General features: G+C 32.2%; 1 protein-coding gene and 2 pseudogenes across 1 annotated transcript; 1 reads left to right on the top strand and 2 right to left on the bottom strand.

The window, feature by feature from the left end:
- Positions 1–1,628: 1,628 nt before the first annotated feature.
- On the top strand, positions 1,629–2,054 carry LOC125817174 (copper transporter 6-like). The gene has a single exon (XM_049496726.1). The coding sequence runs from the start codon at positions 1,629–1,631 to the stop codon at positions 2,052–2,054; it is 426 nt and encodes a 141-aa protein (XP_049352683.1).
- Positions 2,055–5,078: 3,024 nt separating this feature from the next.
- LOC125817172 (wall-associated receptor kinase 5-like) lies at positions 5,079–10,710 on the bottom strand (annotated as a pseudogene).
- An 11,138-nt stretch (positions 10,711–21,848) lies between these two features.
- On the bottom strand, positions 21,849–23,077 carry LOC125817171 (uncharacterized; annotated as a pseudogene).
- Positions 23,078–24,187: the final 1,110 nt, after the last annotated feature.

The following is a 24,187-nucleotide window of genomic DNA, read 5'->3' as shown; positions in this document are numbered from 1 at the left end:
CTCATTATTCAAGAAATATTGATATTTATATAATTCTACTATATTACTCCCTATGTCCCTAATTACTTGTCCATTTTTGAATTGATACACCTATTAAGAAATCAATTATTGATATAGCGAGTTTATCATTTTACCCCTATTAATTATGAAGTAGATGAATTAAAAACTTAAGATTTTCAAGAAGTTCTACATTTTTTAAAGTAATTAATTGAGGTATAATAGGTAAAAATATTTTGTCCTTTCTTGATTTGTCAAAATGGACTAGTAATTAGGGACAACTAAAAAGAGAAAAATAGACAAGTAATTAGGGACAGAGAGAGTAGTTAACATCAAATTTCAAAATCCTATATATAAAATACTTACATGACTATTAAATTTTCAAAATCTTAATATAAGGACTTAGAAACATTGAAATGGACTAAAAGAGAAAAATGTATGTTACATAAATTGAAGCAGAAAAAGTATAAAAATAAAATTCTTTCGTTTTTAATTAAAGATTTTAAATTCGAATTTCCAGAATAGAGAAACTCCTACTGTAATGTAAGCCTAATTAGTCGTGTCATGGAGGTAATTACTGAATTACAAATATACAAATGATTGAAGTGTCTCGTTGGCCATGGATAATTTTCACGTTTTTGCGAAATTTTATATCACAATTCGAAAAATTTTAAAAGTTGTTTTCACATTTTTAACTGCAGAATCACTCACAAAATTTTTAAAACTATTTCAATTTATATTTCTGTTCAAACGCAACTCCAATTTTTAATCATCATACTGAAAATAAATACTATTTCCTTTGTCCAATAATAGTTGTCCATTATTGATTTTGCACACTTTTTAAGAAACTATAAATAGAAGGGTAATTTTACTATATCATCCTAATAGAGAGCGTAGCTAGAGCTATCCTGAGTGTCCAATTAGACACCCTTCGTCGGAAAATTACATTATATATATATATATATATATATGTGTGTGTGTGTCAAATTCTACATTTAAAGTATATATATTTAAAGTTGGACATCCTTGACAAAAGTTATGCCTTTGACGGAGTGATAATAGGTGTTCAATTGAATAAAAGAGTTCTAGGTTTGAACCCAAATAACACTATTGTTTTGTTTTATTTTAACAGCTACACTATTGTTCTTGGACATTGATAAAATTTTTGTCTCCTTCACTGTCCTATAAATACAATGTCTTGAAAAATGTAATAGGAAAATGACTATAATTAATTATAAGGATAAAATAGAAACTAAGTGTAAAATTATCTATTGATTTCATAAAGTGAATAAGTATTATTGAATATCCTAAAATAGTATAGTGTACAATTATTATTGGACTGAGGAAGTAGTATTTTTGTCAAACACCACTTAATTATTTTTTTTTTTTAAAATGAAGAAGATAAGAAGTACAATACAACAATAAGAAAGAAGTATAGTCAACCCAATTAAGCAGTACAGAATAGTAGTAGTAGTACTACCCAAATTTGGCCCCTATTTTCTATATATAACAAGTACCCTCCAAGATTCAATATTCCAAAGGCTAATTCAATCTTCACAAGCCATCCTGTATTATTATACCTTATTAATACAAAAATTAATAGGAGAGAGAGCTTAAACTTGGAAAGCCATATGGATCATGACATGCCAGGAATGGGAGGAATGCCACCACCATCACCACCACAAGATCACATGATGATGGGCATGGGGTTGACACACATGACCTTTTTCTGGAGTAAAAATGCTGAAATTCTTTTCTCAGGCTGGCCAGGAACACGAACGGGCATGTACGTCCTCGCTTTGATCATTGTATTTGTGGTCTCCTTGTTTGTGGAATGGATCTCTAACTCCAATTACTTTAAAGTCAAGATGTCAAATTATAATGGTCTTGTTAAGACATTTGTGCATGGTCTAAAAATAGCCCTTGCTTATCTTCTTATGCTTGCTGTTATGTCTTTTAATGTTGGTGTTTTTATAGTTGTCGTGGCTGGACATACTTTTGGTTATTTCCTATTTGGTAGGCGTAATAATTCTGAGAATAATGCATGCCAAGCTTGATCCATTTTCACCGTTGATGCAGTAGAAGCTCTTAATGAAATATTTGATGGTGAAGACATCGGAGTTGTTGGTCAATTGTGCGTAATTCTTGATATATATGTCAGCTTATTATTTTCTAAATTTCCATTTTCCAACTTTAATTTCCAGAGGTGAGATGTATTTGGTTGTGATACTGTAAATTAATGGGATTTATGTTATTCGTCACATTTGTCTAATTAATTTGATGATCTTTTTAGTTGAATATATATTATTCGTTTCATTTCATTTCATTTCATTTGTCCATTTTTTTTTGTTATCAATTCCATAAGGTATCTTATATATATATATGCAAACTTATGACCATAGAAAAATTATAGGACTATAGTAATTTTAGGAGCACAAATTCTACTGCTAACTTGGTAGTACAAGTTTCAGGTTACGGAACCGGTATTTGTACAAAATTTTAAATAGGGAAAAAGTAAAAAATATCCTTAATTTTTATTTATTAGTTAAGTTTATTCTTCATCATACTATTTATATCTTTATCATCACAAATCTTATCACATATATCTCTACATTAACGATTTTCCTCCAATCTGTTCAAAATTACTCATTTAGAACGAATTCTCAAATAAATTCAACCCGCAACCCATTAAATTAAAACTCAAATCAAATTATATATATAAAAAAACCACCATTATAAAAACAAAAACAAATATAATTTTCAATTTCATCAAAACAAACCAAATGCTAGTTTCAATTACTCTTGTTGAGTCCACCCAAAGAAGTCACATACTCTAAGAAGTCAATAGTCTCGTGACATGCCAGGTAAATCAGTAGAAAACACCTCTAAGAAATCACATACTATTGAAACTAACCCTAATACTGAAAAACTGACCCAATAGAAGGGACCTAGCTCTCTATGCTAGTATCTTGAAAATGGGCGAGGAATGCTAAGCACACTCTCTCTACTAACTTGTTAGCATGAATATAGGATATGCCCTTTTTATTTGAGAAAGGACAACAATTCTCCTTTCCCACTAGTTTAGACATCCCAGACATATATAGATATAGAAACACTCTTAGCATTACAATTTAAAATGACATGATACAGAGATAAAAAAAAAAACCCATATCCATGATAACATCAAAATCTATCCTGTCTAATCTACATAGATCTTATAGCCCATAAAAATTACCACAGGTGAATGATAGATTAAATCAACCATCACAGAATCTCTCCTAGGATTAAAAACAAACACAAGAACATTAAGAGACAAACACCAAATTAAGTAGAAGCATAAGAAAAAGTAAAACCAGGATCACATAACGATGTATCCATTCGGTCACAAATACGAATGGTACATGTGATCATTGCCTCACATCTCGTATCTACCTGAGAAGGCATGCCTACCTCGTGTCTGTGAGTATTGTCTCTACCTGCTTGACCACCACCTATATATGTTAGGCTAAGTGCCATCTCTACCTCTTATATGGCTACCCACACACAACAACTGAAGACAATTTATGCTAAATGAAGTCTCTCTTATACCTGCTTGAACTATAGCATGTTGTTGCTATACTATTTGTCCAATTTAATTTGGCTAAATTTAGGACACCATTTATGAATCGTACCCAACACCATTGATCCATAGTTGGACTCTACGTTGAAGTATCCACTCGACCACTGACTGGCCCTTAATGGACCCCTAGCTTGCATAACAGATTGAATAGGGCATCCAAAATATCCTTAAGGAACTAGTTAATTCCTTAGGAAAGGACCCATTGAAGTTATCACCCTTTTGATCCTGTCTTAGCGTAAAATAATTGCTTCACATTCTTAACATGTTCAACCACCTCCTGAACTATATATATATCTTATGAGGTGATACCGGCCATATGCAAAGCCTCTAGCTGAAGTTCCACATTCAGATCCTCTCCTCCACTTTGGGTGGTATAGAGCTGTATTGAATACTTGATCAAAGAGTCATCACCTTAGCTATCACATTTGAAGAAGCTGGAGCATTGTGTAACTTCTGGTAACTCAACTTCTTTTGCCAATTGCAAATGAATTGATTCTTTCATTGTATTGCAATTCAATTCTTCCAATAAATTTGCTAATGACCTAAAAAAAATTAAATTCATTGTCAATTACAAATACTATTAATTAGTTCCTTATTCAGAACTTGTAAGGACATATATAGTTCTTTTTATAAATGCTTCTCAATCATCAAAATTAATTTTAACTAAAATCAACAATTTTAATTTAAAGACCTTGAACAAAAAATACATGCAAAATATATGAGTTGAGCAACAAAACAAATTAAAAAGGAAATGTTCAAGTGTATGAAGAACATCATCAAAATGTGTAGATTATTATTGGGATACATAAACAAGTACATTTGGCACTCAAATTTATTATCTCTGGACAAATAAAAGAGATTCCACTAAAGTTCTTATTTCTAACGTGCCCAAGAGAAAAAGAAGAAATTCATGTTGAAGTTGTGACCATTCTGAGTTTGTGTTGCTGAGCAAAAAAATTAACATGCATGATCGATCACCTACCTCCAGGAAATGGTAAAGTTACATGACTCGTTATACTATCAACATGTATATATATATATATTGTGTTCACTATATTCGTATCCAAATCTCAATGGTTGAGTGCCATGCAATAAAGACTTTATCTCCCTTGAATGTCGATCAGCTCATGAGTGTTTCAATTCCGATCCACCTTCAAATTCTGCTGTAACTTCCTTCATTGTAGGTCGATCATCCCCTTTAACATTTAAAAGAATGTTAATGACTTAATATCTCTATGAATGATAGGAGGGTAGGTAATCTGCTGAGTGCAAGTAGGAAAGTACTCCTGCAGCAACTCTCAGACGAATATCCAAAGAAAGAGTAGAGGCTTTTACTTTATCATGTAAGTGTTCAGAAAGTGTTCCATTGCTAATGAATTCATACACTACAAGGACTTCATTTATGAATTGTTCAATCTGATTGCGATCAATTACCTTAGATTTTTTTATAGCAACGATGCAACTATCCTTTGTACACACTTCCATAACCGCCTTGACCAACAACTCTATCTTTGTCAAAGTCATTAGTTGCCTTTTCTAGCTCTTCCGCTGTGAAAATCTTTACTGTGTTAGTATTACTTGATCCAGCTCTTCCCCTTGTAGAACTAATCCACCATTTTCTTGGAAAACACATTAACATCTTTCTCCTTTGGAATGCAGTGTATGACCAGCCAAAAACAATAATAACCATAAAAGCAAACCCTATAATAAAAATATATAAACATTGATCATAACAGTTTGCCCATTTCGAAATCTGTTATTGTTTAAGCCATTCGTTGGCCATTGTACTGTGACTATTTAATTTAGGTAAAAAGGGTAATTTTAAAGTTAAATTGTTTCTGAGCATAGAAAGATGATATTCTTTTTTATATGGATGAGTTACACGGTTTTGCAAGAAATAATTAAACAAGTAGTAGTATTTTGAAAGAAGTTAAGAGAGGTACCTATAAGAAGATCAATATTATGAGTTATTCCGTGAGATTGTCAGTATTTCATACAGTACCATTACCATTAAAATATGGAAGCTAAGGCAGGTGCATGTATAGTGCCCTTGTGTATTCTGGCAAATGGAATCTTTGGCACATCTATAATCAGCTTTTCGAAAGTCATGAATTTAATTAATTTTCAAAGTTAAATTAGATTACATTAATTTGACATTTCAAAAAAAAAATTAGATATTAAAAAACTATACGAAAAGTAATATAAACTATATGAAAAAATACATCGTAAACTATTAGTCAAAATTCTTATAATTTGACTCTATAAAAAAACTATAACAATTAAAAATGGACGAATGAAGTATTTGTTATTCTAAATCGAGAACTTTGTGGAATGAGGGACTATTTTGTATTTTTTAAGACTTTGGGACTTTAGAATTTGATTATACCGACTATCTTGTACTCCTCTGTCCAACAATATAGTTGTCCACTGTATATTGATTTGATACACACTTTTTTTTTTAAAAAATAAGGGTAATATTAATATATTATCCTTTAAATATATTAAATCCAATATTTGAAAAATATATTAGATATTTTCTCTGTCCCTAATTACTTGTCCACTTTTGAATTGACACACCTATTAAGAAAACAATTAATGACATAATGAGTTTACCATTTTACCCCTATTAATTACGAAGTGGATGAAAAGTTCTACATTTTTCAAAGTAATTAATCATTTAATTGAGGGTATAATAGGTAAAAAAAATTTGTCATTTCTTGATTTGTCAAAATGGACAAGTAATTAGGGATAACTATAAAAGGAAAAGTGGACAAGTAAATAGGGACGGAGGGAGTATTGCCTAGTATTTAATACTCCCTCCGTCCCATTTTATGTGGCACCATTTCCTTTTTGGCCAGTCCCAAAAAGAATGTCACATTTCCTTATATGGTAAGTATTTAAAGGTACAATTCCTCTTTTATTCTTGTTGGTCCCACTTAATCTTAAAATAATACTCCAATACATTTATGAGAAGAGAGAAAAGTGAGTCTACTTTTTAAAGGGCAATTTGATAAACATTTCAAAGTCTTCATTTATTTCTTAAACTCCATGCCCGGTCAAATGTTGCCACATAAAATGGGACGGAGAGAGTAATAAGGGCAAAATAGTTACAAAAGGGTAAATTATCTCTTAATTTTTCAAACTGCACAAGTATTGTTAGACAATCATTTTTAGTATAATAAATAAGTAAATATGAACGGAGGGAGTATTATTAAGAATAAGGTGCCAGGGTTGACAACTTCTTAAATGATGACTTCATTAATAGTGTCTCTTTCACCGATAAAATAAGACCTGTGACTATTTTGCCAATTGAACTTTGAAAATAGCATTTTAGCCAAGTCACTCCACCCTCTTAAGATGTGATGGTTGGGTTTGGGGGGCGGGGGGGGGGGGGGGGGGGGGCAAGTTCAAAAGATAATTAAGACTACTGATAGTTTAGGATCGATGTGATAAAAAAGTGACAAATTTAGGGGGAAGTAAACTGGAGTAATATGAGGGTGATCACATATACATACCTTGGCAACCATCTTTCAGATATGGATTCCCATCATAACCTTGCATGCAAGAACATCGATAACTAATTGAATTATCAAGACAATCACTATTGTTACTCTTACATACATATGTAGTCGAGTTTCTCTTAGCTATTTCACATGTTTCTTCACCAATTACCCAATCTAGCACAAGAGGAAGCTCCTCCATATTCTGCAAACTTCTTAGATAATTCTTAGAATAACTAAAATTAGCTTCTTCAACTACTAAACCATAGCTACAACGTAACTAGGGTTATCTTTCACATAAGTATGATTATAATAGCTCCTTAGTGTTATAGTAACATTCCATGCCCCATTAGGGATGGATGTCATGCAACAACCAACACCAGAACATATATCATCATCAATACTATTGCACATGGACATGCATCATCCTGTTATGTAGGAATAATAATCCTCGATTTTACTACTTTCAAACTTGGAATAATAACCCTGAACTATAACATATGTGTCACAGCCAATTGCGATGAACTTATTCGTGGTGTCATTCACAGAAAACGACAGTGGTAATGCTATCCATGGTGTGTTATTCTCCGTGTTTATCCCGGACTTGTAACAATCTCTCGCTATAAATTGTAAGACTGTTAGTTGCCCAGCGAGAGATATGCGTGTGATTTGAATAGTTGTGTCACCGAGATAAAGCTGAGGAGGTTGAAAAGGGTAGTTACAAGAGAAGAAGAAGATTGATTTGAACAAACAGAAAAATAAAATTTAATAAGAAGAATAATGTCTTATGCGCTTTATGCAAATTTTTCTAGGTATTTCTGGTATTAATTATCTATGTATCGATTTATTATAAACTCTTATCTGTTAATGCAATAACACATAAACTCTATAAATTTATCTATTCTTCTATTGATTGCAGGGTTGGATATATGAGACTTTTCCTCATCTTGAAAAGTATGCCGAAAAGTCTTTAGATTCTCCTTTGCACATTCCTCGTTTACTTAGATGGAACGACAACATAACAAAAGACACATAACGGAAGGCAACACATTCCTCGTTTACTTAGATGGAGCAATAACTTTTTTGCATTAGATGTTTTAGATGCTTGAGACATTGTAGTTATTTAAAATTGAATAAAAATGAAGTCAATAAAAGGAGGGAGTTAAAACAAAGATTACCTTCTTTTTTATATAAAAAGAATGTCAGAAAGTCTTAAGGTTCTTCTTTGCGCATTCATCATTTATTTAGATAGAACGACAACATAACAAAAGACAACTCATTTATGGTTTACTTAAATGGAACAATAATTATTTTGCGTTGGATATTTGAGGTGCTTGAGACATTGTAGTTATTTTAAATTGAATATAAAATGAAGTCAATAAAATGAGGGGAGTTAAAACAAAGATTGCCTTCTTTTTTATATAAAAAAAAGTCAGATATTACAATGTAATTTGAGTTGTACTTTACTACCATTGCAAAAAGTGAATATTTAAATTTTGTTAGTATTGTGCATCAATAATTATAATCAATTATTTCTCATGTGGTTGGTAGATGATGGATTGTATAGATTGACACTTCATCATTTATAAGGTATATGCGGGTTGAGGCAATGGTAAAAAAAAATAGTAGATAAAAAAAGTACTAGATAAATTAGATTATATTGAGGACCATCAACTGAATTCACTATAAATTATAAACTACACGCTTTATCTATATTATATTGTATGAGTTTACTGTTTATAGCTCTTACTAGCTAGCATATTATCAAAAAAGGAAATAACTAATTAATAAAAAAAAGTTATTGAAATTTTACATAGCTAAATGTGCTTAAACAGATCATATGATCATATAAGAGTCCACGTAAATTGGGAGCGATGATCAAAGATGTGTGAGGATGGATAGTGGTTATACAATGAACATCCTCAAAATAATGTATACTAAAGTACAAGTATGTTTTGTGAGGATTTCATTTGTTCAACCACAACTCATCCTCATACATTTTTTATTGTTATCTTCAATTTATGTGCACTCTTATGACTTGTTTAAACTCACTTAATTGCATCCTAATCTAGTAAGTTTATTATGGATGAAGGTCTTAGGATAGACTTGACTATAAGAAGTCGAGTACCAAACTAAGCATAGTCTAGCCTATACTAATACCTTCATCCATAATAAACTTACTAGATTTTGATACACATGTATATACTCTAACTAGTAGAATTTTAAAAAGAGAATGGTTAATTAATAAACAAAAATTATTGAAATTTACACAATTAAATGCATTTAAACAAGTCATATGATCATATAAGAGTCCGCATAAATTTGGCATAGTAATCAGAGATGTATGAGAATGAATTGTGGTTGAGCAAATGAAATCCTCATAACATACTTTTGTTTGATCAAAATAAGAGTCCACATAAGGATGTTGATTGTATAACCACAACTCTTCCTCGTACATCTCTGATCACCACCCCCAATTTATGTGGACCCTTACATGATCATATGACTTGTTTAAATTAGTTTAATTGGATTAATTTCAAAAATATAATTTATTATTAATTAATTGTTCTCTTTTTAAAAAAAATTATACTAGTTATGGTCTATATATAAGTGTCATATTCTAGAAGGTGCGGTATCGATCATTGTTTAACATAGATATAAACCTGAATATCTCTTACTAATGCCAGAGTGTAAATTGCATTGGTCAGACAGACACCACGCACATAGAGATGTATCAAATGTATAAAGGGTCTATATATTTTGACAACCAATAAATATTTAGATATTCAAATTTTACAAAGGTAACAAAAATTATACTTAGATTATTTCTTATGGGTTGTTTGACTTGGTGCATTTAAAATAGCATGCATGAAATAATACACATACATTAAAATACACAACTTGAGATCATGATAATTTTTTAGAGCACTTCCTTCATTAATCATTCTAAGCCATGCATTAACATCATTATTTTATGAATACCATAAATTTTTATATATAAATAATACACACCTTAATACACAATGAGTGGACTCGATAATAAACATTAATAATAGTGTACAAAATGTATGTCATCTCTTGATTGATCTATATTAGATCATGAGTAATTTTGATAATAGCTGACATTAAATTGACCAAAATTCTGAGGTCCAAAAAAAATAGTAGCTTGAAATCTCTAGTATCTTGATTACAAAAACAAATTCAATTACACTTCTTTAAGATTTGTTGTTTTTCATACGTGTGGTTGTCTTGCAAATTGAACATTTGTTCCTTCTCTTGCTCTTGAAATTCTTACCGACGCCCTTGACACATTTTCTTCTTTTTCTTCCAAGCTTGGTATCGACAAGAGGTGGAGGAATCTTCACATTAAGCAATTCTTGTGGCACACACCATTCCGATTTGAGAGGGACAACATTAATAGAATCCAAGTTAACTCACTGGCCTGCTTGCAATCATAACGTCATATGAACCATTACGACGCAACACAACCAGCACTGTCGTCTTACTAAAAGATTTCCAATTCTAGCTTTTGGGAGTCTCCTCCCATACTCTCATATAATCACCACCAACAACAACAAATTCAGCTACTGTCATTATAGACTACAAAGATAGATACTAGATTACAGTATCAGTCTTTAACGATCGATGAGATACGAAATCCGTAAAAAATGTGATTGAGCGAGATCGAGTTCAAAATTGAGTTTCTGCAATGAAAAACGTATTTATAATGCTTCTAAACTATTGAAATGTATCTACTAATGAGTTATCAAGTTATTATGGAAGATTTCTCAAGCTTCTAAAATGACGGAAAAATAATTTTGAAGCTTGATTTTTGAAAGGAAATGGAGTAAAAATGAAAGCAATGAGTAGGATGATGATGATTTTACTTGTGAAATGAATAATATGGCCGAAAAATTCGCCGGAACCGGCAAAATCAGCAGCAAAAATGAGCTGCTTGTGGAGAGTTTTTTTTTTCAAATATAATTTTAAAATTTGGAAATACACATATTATTCCATATTTGTTGGTAAAAGAGGAGGGGACCAAAGTGTATATATTAAAACTTAGGAGATGCTTTTGTATGTCCCAAATAGAACGCATGGGTGATGTCATAATTAGTGGCTATACCACTAATTTTTCAAGACTTGTGACTTAATGTCACATTAAGTCTTGAGAGTGACTATTTTGACAACTCTCCCTAGTTACAAGTAACAAGAAACTGATAGTTCAGAGTGCAATCTTGGGTCACCTCAAATGGGAAAGGGATGTTGATGTTGCCACAACTTTCATTGTAGTTAGGTTTTGCTATGAGATGGTTGTGTGTTGGTAATATAGCATCATCACCGAAAGATAGTGAAAAGCAAATTAATATTATCAGACCAACCATCATCACATAATTATTAGGAGCAATATTTTCTGTTTGTTGTGATTTTTTTATCCCATTAATGATCCTTTTATAGCGAGTTATGAATTTGGAAGGATAAATTAATTTCATTTAATAGAATAAGGTGAACTACGTTAGCATTTTAATGTAGCTTATGTCAAGGAGAATGGACAACTTTATGCAGCAAATTAAATATCGAGAATCTTTTTGTACATAATTTTTTTTGTAGAAAATAATGTCTATGGCTACTTTTCCTTTTCAAGAAAGGTGAGAATGAGCAATTGCTGTCTTTTTATTTTGTTTTTCCGCCCGATATTTGGAGTCCTCATTGGAGGCCCCACTAAATCTGGATCGCGCATGCAAGGCTCATTCGGGGATGGTGCTCCCAACAAAATTTTCTCCATACCCACTGAAGAAACCTTACTCCTATACAAGACAAGGTTCTTGTACTTTTGTCGAGACAAACAAAACGCAATACGATAAAACAAAGATTTTATCGTAGAAACCTTCCTACCTCAAAGAAGGTAAAAACCACACCAAAATCTTATTCACTTCAAGAATCACGTCATTTTCAGGATTACAACTCAAAAGGAACTAACTCTAGTACCTTTAACTCTCCAATGATTAACTATAATCGAAGACTCAACTCTCCAAGAAGTCAAACTAGCTTCTTGTTACAATTCTCTGACAACTCTCTCTTAACGCTACCCCCAATTAAGAAGTCAAACCCACTTCTTGTTACAATTCTCTCAAGACTCTACTCTCCAAGAAGTCAAACCCACTTCTTGTTACAATTCTCTCAAGACTCTACTCTCTAAGAAGTCAAATTCACTTCTTGTTACACAATCTAGGAATTATTACAACTCAATAATAAACCTAGAACAAATCAACAAAGACTAATAACCCTAGACTTTCATTGATCAAACTTCAATAGTCAATAGTTCAGACTCGAACATAGCTCGTGAACCTGGGTCTCGTGTTTCTATGACGAAGCCCTGCGATTTTGCTCCAATGGTTATTGCTCTCAAGATGATTACTTTCGTGAATATGTAATAAGTATTGCTCTGCCTTTGTTGAAAAATTCTCTCGATTTGTGTTTATGCAGAGACAAATCTTTTCCTTCTTTGGCTTGAACCTTTTATAGAGTTTGCTTTGCCTTCATCAACTTCTACAAGGAAAGGAATAGCAAATCTTTTTCCTTCTTGAACTTGTCTATATTTACTTCTTTCCTTATTTGACTTGAATTGCTACTTCTTTATTTCCTTCCTTCTTTATTTCTTTCTTATTTGTTTCTTTCCTTTATTTTTTTTTCCTTCTTTGCTCCTGTGTTTTAGCTCTTTATTTATTTCTTTTTTCGCTCCTTTATTTCTGCACTTTTTCTTCTTTGCCGCAATCTCTTATATTTGTACAGGTTGTCTGCAGTCACGACTGAGAACCTGGTTCACCTAATAGAGTACACATAAGACAACAAGTAGTGAACCATGTTCACTTTATCAATCATCAAAATTACTTTATATGTTCTCCTACTTCTCAACATTTCCCCCATTTTTGATGATGATAAACAATGCTTTGTCACACCTTAAGAACTACAAACTATCAAGACTCTTTGTCAATCATCCAAACTACAAACTTCATGTTCTCTCATTCCCCAACAGTTTCACCCTTTTTGATGATGACAAACTATGCATAATATGTCACTACTAAAAAAATAGTGAATACCGACCTAAAAATTACCAACCGAGGTCGGTAATTTTTGACCTTCGGAGGTTGGTATTGTTAAAAAGAATAAAAAGTTAAAAAAACTTTAGAAAACCGACTACTTATACAAAATAAAGCGGGAAAACAAAATTCCGACCTCTAGAGGTCGGAATTTTTCCCGGAAAAAATGAATTACAATAAAAATCGACCTCTTGATGTCGATATAAAATAAAATAAATAAATAAAAATATTTTATTTTTTCTCAATTAAATATAAAAAAAATTGAGAAATATTTGATTTAATTTTATTTAAATCGTCTTCCGGAGGACGGTTTTGTGTAAAATAAAAAACAAAAAATATTATAATACCAACTTCCGGAAGTCGGTAAAATTAAATAGTATGTAATTAAATTAATTTTCATTAAAATATTTATATAGTGACTTCCATAAAATTAATAAATTAATATTTTCAATTAACTTTAAATAAATCGTCTTCCGGATGACGGATTTATATAAATTAAAAAATAAATTAATATAAAATACCGACCTCATGAGGTCGGTATTTTTATTTCATCTTAATAAAAGCGACATCCAGAGGTCGGTTTCTTTAAAATGTTCCTATTAATCATAATTTTGCTAGCATAATACTAAATTTTCATTTTACACCTACAATTAATTGTTTAAAAAAGTTTAACAATTTTGTATACGTTTATAAATAAAAAGTTAGAATACGTGGAATAAACCAAAAACATCAATAATCCGTATTTAAAGTATTAAACTACGTTGATATGATAATCGACTACAAGTAGTCGGTATTTATGCAAAATTAAGCAGGAAAACCAAATACCGACCTCTGGAGGTCGAATTTTTCCCGAAAAAAATAAATTACAATAAAAACCGACCTCTTGATGTCGGTATTAAATAAAATAAATAAATAACAATATTTTATTTTTTCTCAATTAAATATAAAAAACAAAATTGAGAAATATTTTGATTTAATTTTATTTAAATCGTCTTCCGGAGGATGGTTTTGCGTAAAATAAAAAACAGAAAATATTATAATACCGACTTTCGGAAGTCGGTAAAATTAAATATTATGTAATTAAATTAATTTTCATTAAAATATTTATGTAGTGGCTTCCAGAAAATTAATAATTAATATTTTCAATTAACTTTAAATAAATCGTCCTCCGGATGACGATTTTATATAAGTTAAAAAATAAATTAATATAAAATACCAACCTCATGAGGTCGGTATTTTTATTTCAACTAATTACTTTTAATAAAAGCGACATCCAGAGGTTGGTTTGTTTAAAATGTTCCTATAAATCATAATTTTGCTAGCATAATACTAGATTTTCATTTTACACCTACAATTAATTATTTAAAAAAGTATAACAATTTTGTATACTTTTATAAATAAAAAGTTAGAATTCGTGGAATAAACAAAAAAATATCTATAATCCATATTTAGAGTATGAAACTACGTTGATATGAATTAAGAGATAATTATACTTATATTTCTAGAGTAATGTACAAATTCTATCAGTCCGTCATCAAATCATGAACTTAATATATCATGTCATGATGTAGAGGTGAAGAGCTAACATATAATCTATTCGAGTATGAAATGCGAGATAATATTATTATATACGTTCGATCTTGAATGGATGTCAAGTGTAGTGATCATATCGTAGGCAATGATGACATGTAAAGGATAATTCATCGGAGTATGAAATACGTTGATTAATTATATACTCCTCGAGTAGTTTAACAAATCAAGTCTTATATATTAGTGGTTCAGATATGAAATACATTATCAATTAAAGAAATATCGATGATCAATTCAAGGAGATTTATATATTAAATTTGATATTGATAAACTTTTAATTTGTTGATCGATAAAATTAAATTTATATAATTAGGAGGTATATAATTTAAATTTATAAAATTAACTTGATCGATAAAATTAAATTTATGAAATTAAACTTCTGTTGATGTGTAGTTAAATCATATATATATATTATAAAATTAACTTGATCGATAAAATTGAATTTATTAAATTAAACTTTTGTTGATGTGTAGTTAAATTAAATATATATATATATATATATATATATATATATATATAAAATTTTAATTTATATATGTAATTTTAATTAATAAAATCAACCTCAAGAGATGAGTTTATATTAAAATAAATTAATAAATACCGACCTTAAGAGGTCGGTCTATTTAAATTATTATTTTATTTAAATAATATCGACTTCACGATGTCGGTATTTATTAAATATTTTTAAATATAAATAATTATTTTAAAAGATACCGACATCTCGTGGTCGGTAAATTAAACACTTCTCTTAAAAAAAGAATGATAATATCAAAACCCTAAGTCATCTCTCACTCCACTCTTAATCCTCTCTCACCCCGATCCACCCCATCGGCGCCCATCCCTACCCATCCCTGCGCCACACCACCAAGCTTGACCGGCGCTGCCTCAACAGCAGTAGTAGGTCGTAGCAGCAGATCGAGGGTGGTCGCAGCAGCAACAAGAGGTTCTTAGTTCGCGCCTCCGATCGGCGCCGCCTCCGATCGGCGCCGCCTCCATCCCGATCGGCGCCGCCTCCATCCCGATCGGCGCCGCCTCCATCAGTTGCTTTCTCAGTTCGCGCCGCCTCCATAAAGTTTGCTCTGTTTATTTTCTCGGTAATACCAACCCACTCACTTCTCTCTTCAACTATATGAAATGCTTGTTCATTGGGCAAATTGTTGTTGATTTTTTTTTTATGGGTATTGATTAATTACTAGTACAGTGTGAATTCAGAAACGAAAAAAAATGGAGTTTGAAAGGATAAAACTTCATATATGCTTGATGTTAACTATTTATACGTGTATCATACTACAGCCTGCAATTACCAGGACTCATTGAGAAAAAATCTAGTTGAAGCCAGAACTTCGCTGGTCTTATTATTGTATCATATAAAAATCCAAGAACCTTAGGTGGAAGTGTGACTTTTGTTAGTTTTAACATTGTGAACTTTGACTTTTACTTGATTGACCTGGTCGATATAGTAACTTCATTTGATCTAGACTTTTGATGCTTCTGCATTTGACATTTTTCTTTCTACTTTTGGGCATGAAAGAAAAATTCTTTCATGCTATTACAACAATACGTGGTTAGTTGATTTTTGGTATTTTTGGGTGTTACTGCTTTGTTGAAGTTACTGTTTTATGCTGATCTAGTTTTCTTTAACCTACACTATCCTGGAAGTATTTGCATTACACAATTTTATGTCGAATAGAGGAATGTGTGTGTAGAAGGGTAGATAGAAGATATTTATTCACGGTTTAAGATAAAGGTCTACTTTGTTTATTTGTTTCTCTTTACTTCATGATCAAAACATTGTTTCTCTTTATTTTCTTTTGGTCTTAGTTCATGGGTTATCTAGAAGTTTTAAGAGGACAGTTTACTAGGAATATTGATTTTAGGTTACTGTGGTTATTTGGATCTGATAATACACATTTTTTGTTGTTGCATAGTCTCTTCATAGTTGTAGAGCTAATATATTGTTTTATGATGCAAATTCGACCAACTTCAACATTGGAATTCATAAAAGCACACTAAATTGGATCATACTATGAATGCAAGTCGAACTTCAACATCTATTGACCTTTTAATTTATGAAGTAGACAAGCTTGTGTTATGGAGACTCTTGGTTATTGGGGATTTTTAGTGCATACCTGCATGTGGTCTCTTGTTTTGTTCTATTATGCCCACAAGTTTGCTCCAAGGTTACTGTCAGCAATGGTTTGTTGCTAGTCTCTGTTCATGTTTTTGCATATATGAAGTTTCATCCTTTTTCCAAAGCAATGATATGCCTGCTTGTGAGGTATATCACCAAAGTGGGTATGAATTTCAATAAGCTAATTAACATTTGTTTCTTTTCGTGCTAGGCAATTGAGGAAGCTCAACATCTAAAAAAATTGATACAAGACTATATTGCTTTTTTCATCAAAGTAGGAGATAAGGTTTGGTGCTTCTAAATTTCTAAAGTTCAAGTACAATTGTTTTCTGTAAGTGTTTGTGTCCATCTAGTATTGATACTTAGCTTTAATTTTGTGATAACTTGTTTGTGTCCATCGAGTGTTTGTTTTGCATAAGTACCAACACTAGTTGATCCTATTGATGACACAATTGATTTTCTTGCAAGATTAATTTGTGTCCATCTAGTGTTGATATTAAGCTTTAATTTAGGAATAATGTGTTTGTTAAGCATAAGTACCAACACTAGTTGATCCTATTGATGACAAAATTGATTTTCTTGCAAGATCGATTTGTGTCCATCTAGTGTTGACACTTAGCTTTAAATTTAGAAATAATATATTTGTTAAGCATAAGTACCAACACTAGTTGATCCTATTGATGAAAAAATTAATTTTCTTGCAAGATCGATTTGTGTCCATCTAGTGTTGACACTTAGCTTTAATTTAGGAATAATGTGTTTGTTAAGCGTAGTACCAACACTAGTTGATCCTATTGATGACAAAATTGATTTTCTTGCAAGATCGATTTGTGTCCATCTAGTGTTGACACTTAGCTTTAAATTTAGAAATAATATCTTTGTTAAGCATAAGTACCAACACTAGTTGATCCTATTGATGACAAAATAAATTTTCTTGCAAGATCGATTTGTGTCCATCTAGTGTTGACACTTAGCTTTAAATTTAGAAATAATATATTTGTTGATGGATTTAGTTGTTGGAATTAAGTCAATACTAAACTAGTTAAAGTTAAAAAGTTATTAAGTTGTTTAAATAATTTAAAATAAATAATGTGGTTTAGTTGGTGGATATAGTTGTTGGAATTAAGTCAATACTAAACTAGTTAAAGTTAAAAAGTTATTAAGTTGTTTAAATAAGTTCTCAGGAATATCGTAGTACTCTACCTCTTGAGAGTCGGGACAGATCATTTACACAAGAAGAAAACGAGAATCTTTGGAAACAGAGTGCAGGTGAACCGATTAGAGGTTTAGTCTACGACTATCCAGAAAAGACGTATCAGAAGAAGAAGGCTTGGTATTGTGGTTCATCATCCTAAGCTTCGATGGTGGGGATAAAGAGACAATATCTGCAATGGAGGGTAATATGGCTTTTCTCAATGTCGAGCTTGCTGCTGTAGCCGACATAGAGAAGAAGAGAGAAGAAAGAGAGAGGAAGAGAGAGGAGAAGATTGCGACAACAAAGGAGATAGAGAACAAGAGGTAAGCAGCGCTTCAAGCCCAACTAACTTTTCTTTTTGAATCAGGAAAAATTCTTCCTCCATATCGGGAGAGTGACGGTGAAGAGAATGATAAGTCTGATAAGGAGAGTGAGGGTGATAAGGAGACTAAGGGTGATGAGGAGTAGTTGTATCTATTTGACATTTTAGACTTCTATATTTTTGGAATTGTTTGATCGTATTTAGTTTATTTTGAAGTTGGATGAAGTTCATTTTGAAATAGTTTACTGTATATGTTGAAAATATTGTGTTGTTTTGGTTGGATGAAGTTTATTTTGAAATAGCTTATTTGGAATTCTTTGGGTTGTTTTGGTATAAATATGAAGGTGGGCAACTAAAATTGCAACAATTTGCTGCCAGTTTTGTAGCAGAAAACCGATCTCTGATGGTCAGAATCTCAAAAATAAAAAATAAAAATACCGACCTGCGAAGGTCAGAATCTCAAAAGTAAAAAATAATAATACCGACCTCCGGAGGTCAGAATCTCAAAACTAAGAAATAAAATACCGACCTTCGGAGGTCAGAATTTCAAAAATAAGAAATAAAAATACCAATCTGCGGAGGTCAGAATATCAAAAAAAAATAATAAAATATCGACCTTCGGAGGTCAGAATCTCAAAAATAGAAAATAAGGATACCGACCTCCGGAGGTCAGAATCTCAAAATTAGAAAATAAGGATACCGACCACCGGAGGTCAGAATCTCAAAAATAAAAAAATAAGAATACTGACCTTCGTAGGTCAGAATCTCAAAAATTAAAAATAAAATTATTGACCTCCGGAAGTCGGAATTTAAAAATTAAGAAAAAATAAAATTAAAATATACCGGCATCTGGATGTCGGTATTCCAAAATATGAGAAATAAATATTCTGACCTCAGGAAGACGGAAATAATAAAAATAAAAAATAAACAAATATATAAAAGTGACCTCAGGAAGTCGGAAATAATAAAAATAAAAAATAAACTAATATATAAAAGTGACCTCAGGAAGTCGAAAAATAAAGTAATGAATATTCCGACTTAAAATTAAAACTGACCTCCAGAGGTCAGGAAATACCGACCTCTATAGGTCGGAATTGAATAGCGACCAAGCTTTTTCCAACCTAAGCTGGGAAGTCGCTTTTTGATCCATATTTCAGGGAATACTGACCTCCGGAGGTCGGTATTCATTGTTTTTTTAGTAGTGTGTCCCTAATCCACATCATATAACTTTCCCCTGTTGGCATCATTGAAAACCAATAACCAAAGAACTCGATTAACATTCAATGAGTGCAATATCATTTTAATTCATGGCCACTTGGGCAACACTTTCAAGTACACTTCTACTAACAATACGATAAGTTAATCTGAGGATATTAGACATCTTAAACTCATACACAATCAAGATCTTCAATGGGAAACAAAATAAATAAATATGTACCAGTTTAAGCCCTTAGATCCCTAAATCAAAAGCATATGATATCATTAGTACGAGACAGACATAAGCACATCAAAGAGTCTGAAAAATGGAGGATAAGGATTGGGACGAAGATTACTAAAATGAGGAGGAAAAGGATATTTTGTGCCATCAATTTTTTTTTCTTTTTTCAGTACGCCCATTGTGCACCAGCTCCTTCGTTATGATCAGTTTTCTTAGAATATGAAATTACATAAAGAGAAACATGAGGTCCATCAACAGTTGAGCATAGTCAGTTTCAAGGAGACTAGGTGAGTATTTTCATGCATTATGAGCAACAACAACTAAGTTATGGAGCTTTCTTTCTTTTCACCTTTTTTTTTTAATTCTACTCCATAACATTTTCACTCATCTGTGGGTTTTTTTATAACCCTTTTCTTGATTATATTTGGAAGGAGTACTAACTATAATTCTTCACAATTTGGTGCAATAGCGATGGATTTATCAATAATGAAGGCAAGCACCGATAATAGTTTGTTCCTAAGAAAATTGTTCCCCCTAAGAGATAACTAGTTATACACTTGGAATGGATGGAATATCAATTTGGAATTTGCGAAACTAGTTCAGATGTGAGAGGTAAAACAAGGTTCCCCCTAAATTAGAGCAAGGGTGGCTTCAAGACTGAGGTTTTCATCATTTGAGTGGTTTGGGATTGAATGGTGCTTATTGTTAAAGAAAGGGTTAAATAATTGAATTTTTGATGGTCGACCAGGTTCACTAGTGCTTATATTTGACACAAACACATGAAATTCATACATTGAAAAATGATGGTACATACCTGGGTATTACGGAGAAACCAGGTTCCCCTTTTGTGTGTTCCTCACTGATTTGCTTAATGTTGTTAGTAAAAGAGTAGGGATAATATATGCAAACCTGCTAAATATTGTTTGAGATGTGCCTGGAGTGTGTACTTGTTACAGTACGAGACTGAGTTAGCAAATATTCATTGTAAATTTTTAAAGAAAATCATGATAATATATCAGTTTGTTTCGACAAGACCAAGCTTCGAAGGATTTTTTCTCATTTTCTTCATATTCAAGGCCTTCGTGAGTATGTACACATCATCTTATTCTCCCAGATTAAAGGAATTTCAAGTTGAGTAACAGTGAACCAAATCAATGAATAACAAGGTCCAGGTTCACACAACAAAGTTCCCCCGGAAGATGTACCAGACTCTAAGTGTCCTGATTGCTCTATTATTCCTCCCATATCCAAGACCATGGGTTAATCCAGTATCTCCTGCTGCAAGTGCATCAATGATTGCCAGATGTGAACCAGGTTCATCTACAATGTTCCCTAAATTTGCATTATCAAAGATGTTTGATATCAAGTCACTTTCTTCAATGTCAACCTTTTTATTCTGCTTGAATGATGACTTCAGCTATTTCCCTTTTACATACACACCATGCACAATAGCTACACACCATGCACAATAGCTACACATGTTTTGATTCGGAGAGTTGCATGAACCAGATCCTTCATGACTAGTTTACTTAAAAGAGAGAAACTAGCATGACCCATTCTCTTATGCCCAAGTAGAGAAATATCATTAATGACGCTGAGGCAAGTACATTATCTTCATGTTCAGAACCAAGTTCCCGGAGTTACAATTTAGCACATAATATTCAGCTAATGTGAACAGTACATTATTTTCTTTGTCACAAATTTTAGAGATGCTCAACGTGTTGTGCTCAATACTTGAACATAAAACACATTCTCTATGGCCGGTGGTTGTGACTTTTCAACTCTGTCAATCTTGACTATTTCACCTTTCTCATCCTTTTCAAGGACTTCACTGCCGCCTTGAAAAGCAGAGAGTGAGAGGAAATTTTCTACCATTTTTAGCACCTGTTTGGAGAATGCACTATCCATGTACTAGGTTGACCTTTTTCCTCTCTCACCTTCACCTGAAACACTAGTCAAAAACTAGCCTTGGGAACCCATATTAGCTTGGACCCCTTTTTGTGAGTAAAAGGATGAATAAGATCTCTTCTAACCTAGAAAGGTAAATAATAAGACCTTTTATCTGAAGTATTTTTATTTGGAACCAGATTCTTAATCATTTCAGCCTTTTTCTTTTTAGTGAACTTAACATTTTTATGAAAGGCCTCAAATAGAGCTTGGCATTGATTTGTTGAATGACCTGAGTTTCCACAATGAGTGCATGTACTTTCAGACATTTGAATAGTGTGTGCTACAAGATTTTTCTGTCTACTAAAACCTATCCCACTTCGACTGGTGGTCTGCCTTTCTTGAATCTGAGTTAAAATTTCAGAGGACCTGGTCCATCTAAGATTTCGTTCCAGATCCAATGTGGTTTTATCAAGATTTTCTTGTAACAACCTATTTCTTTTAGTTAAGGCTTGACAATTTATGGTTAACCATTTTATTTCTTCTTCTAAAGCAAATTGAAGTTCACTAGCGGAGTTTTTTCCCTTGTGACTTAACTCTGGGTCTTAACCCGTTTTTTAATTTATTTTGAAGACAGTGATTGTGTTTCTCAAGATTGTCATTTTATTCTCTTAAACATGCATAGTCTTCCATCATTTGTTCTCTTTTAGAACTTATTGACTAATATGCATCTATAAGAGTACTCAATAGGGATTCTAGTTCCCTTTTAGAATAGGAATCAATATTTACTTTAATGTGATGAAGACTTACCTTGCTTTGTTTGTCAATCTTCTTCTTCATCTTCAAAATTTGTTCCATCCATTTGTGCAAGAATCATTTATTGGGATTGACAAGTGTTCCTCTCATTTTCTGATTCTATTTCAGCAATGAGTGCAAGAAAATTATATTTATATGGTTGTTCTATTGCAAGTAGTGACTGATTTTCGAATCCTCCATCCTTATATTCTTCTTCTGATGAGTCCTCCATAGCGGCAAAGGCCCTTTTCATTGAGAGATCAGCTTCTTGATTGGCTATTCGTCTGTTTGTGGGAATGTACTTATCATTCTTAATTTCTTTTGCTTTCTCCGAATTGTTCCCCTTTTCCTCTACAGCTTTTAATGGACAAAACTTGATAAGGTGATCTGGACTTCCACATTTGTGACAGACTTGATCTCTTGGATTTTCAGTTGTCTTCTGAAAATTCCTTCTTTGAAACACTTGTCCCTTTTTTAACATTCTTGAGAACCTTTTGGTCATTAGCGCGATGTTTTCGTCCTCAAAATCTTCTGCTGTTATGGCTTTAAGAACCGGGTTCTTCTCCTTTCTTTTGCCTCCAATTTCCTTTTCTTGATTTTTCTTAAGTTCATAGGTCATGAGATTTCAGATGAGTTTATCCATAACTAACTTATCTAGATCACGTGCTTCAGTAATGACTTCTACTTTTCTTTCTCAAGACTCTGGAAGAACACTCAAAAGTGTTCTGACTCCCTTCCTATTGGTAATTATTTCTCCTAGTGAGTAAATTTCATTAATTATTGCAGAGAACCAGGTAGGCATCTTTTGGATTGTTTCATCTTCTGCCATTTGAAACAGTTCGTATTGTCTATTCAAATTATCAATTTTAGACTTCTTTACCTGAGTTGTTCCTTCATGCATAGTTTGTAGAGTCTCCCATATTGCTTTTGCATCTTGACATGATGATATTCGATTGTATTCATTGGGACCTATTCCACATATCAATATCTTTTTGGCGTTAGCATTGTTCAGAATTCCAAGTTTATCCGCAACATTCCATTCTTTCCTATCCTTTGGTACTTAAGTGGTTCCACCAATTCCATTCTTCATGGGTATGGTTGCACCGTCCAACACGACTCCCCATAGGTCTGTGTATTCTCCTAGTAAGTGATCCATCATGTTGTTCTTCCACCATCCATAATACTTTCCATTAAACAGTGGTGGTCGAGTTTTAGAAGCATCTTCTTATGGTGTAGGTGGTTCAACCATTGATCACTTTCAAGATGTGAGTCTTTTAATGCAAAGACCTGTTTTGATACCAATTGAAGAAACCTTACCTCTATACAAGAACCAGGTTCTTGTACTTTTGTCGAGAAAAATAAAATGCAACACAATAAAACAAAGATCTTATCGTGGAAACCTTCCTACCTCAAGGAAGGTAAAAACTACACCACAATCTTATTCGCTTCAAGATTCACGTCCTTTTCAGGATAACAAACTCAAAAGAAACTAACTCTAGTACCTTTAACTCTCTAATGATTAACTATAATCAAAGACTCAACTCTCCAAGAAGTTAAACTCTAGTACCGGGTCATTAGAATATTCACCATAATCTGACAACTAAAACAAAAA

The sequence above is a fragment of the Solanum verrucosum genome, unplaced genomic scaffold (assembly GCF_900185275.1).
Source record: "Solanum verrucosum unplaced genomic scaffold, falcon-dt-bn FXZP01000094.1, whole genome shotgun sequence".
Classification (NCBI taxonomy): Eukaryota; Viridiplantae; Streptophyta; class Magnoliopsida; order Solanales; family Solanaceae; genus Solanum; species Solanum verrucosum.
The sequence above is the reverse complement of the archived record's forward strand: the minus strand, read 5'-3'. Positions and strand labels throughout refer to the sequence as shown.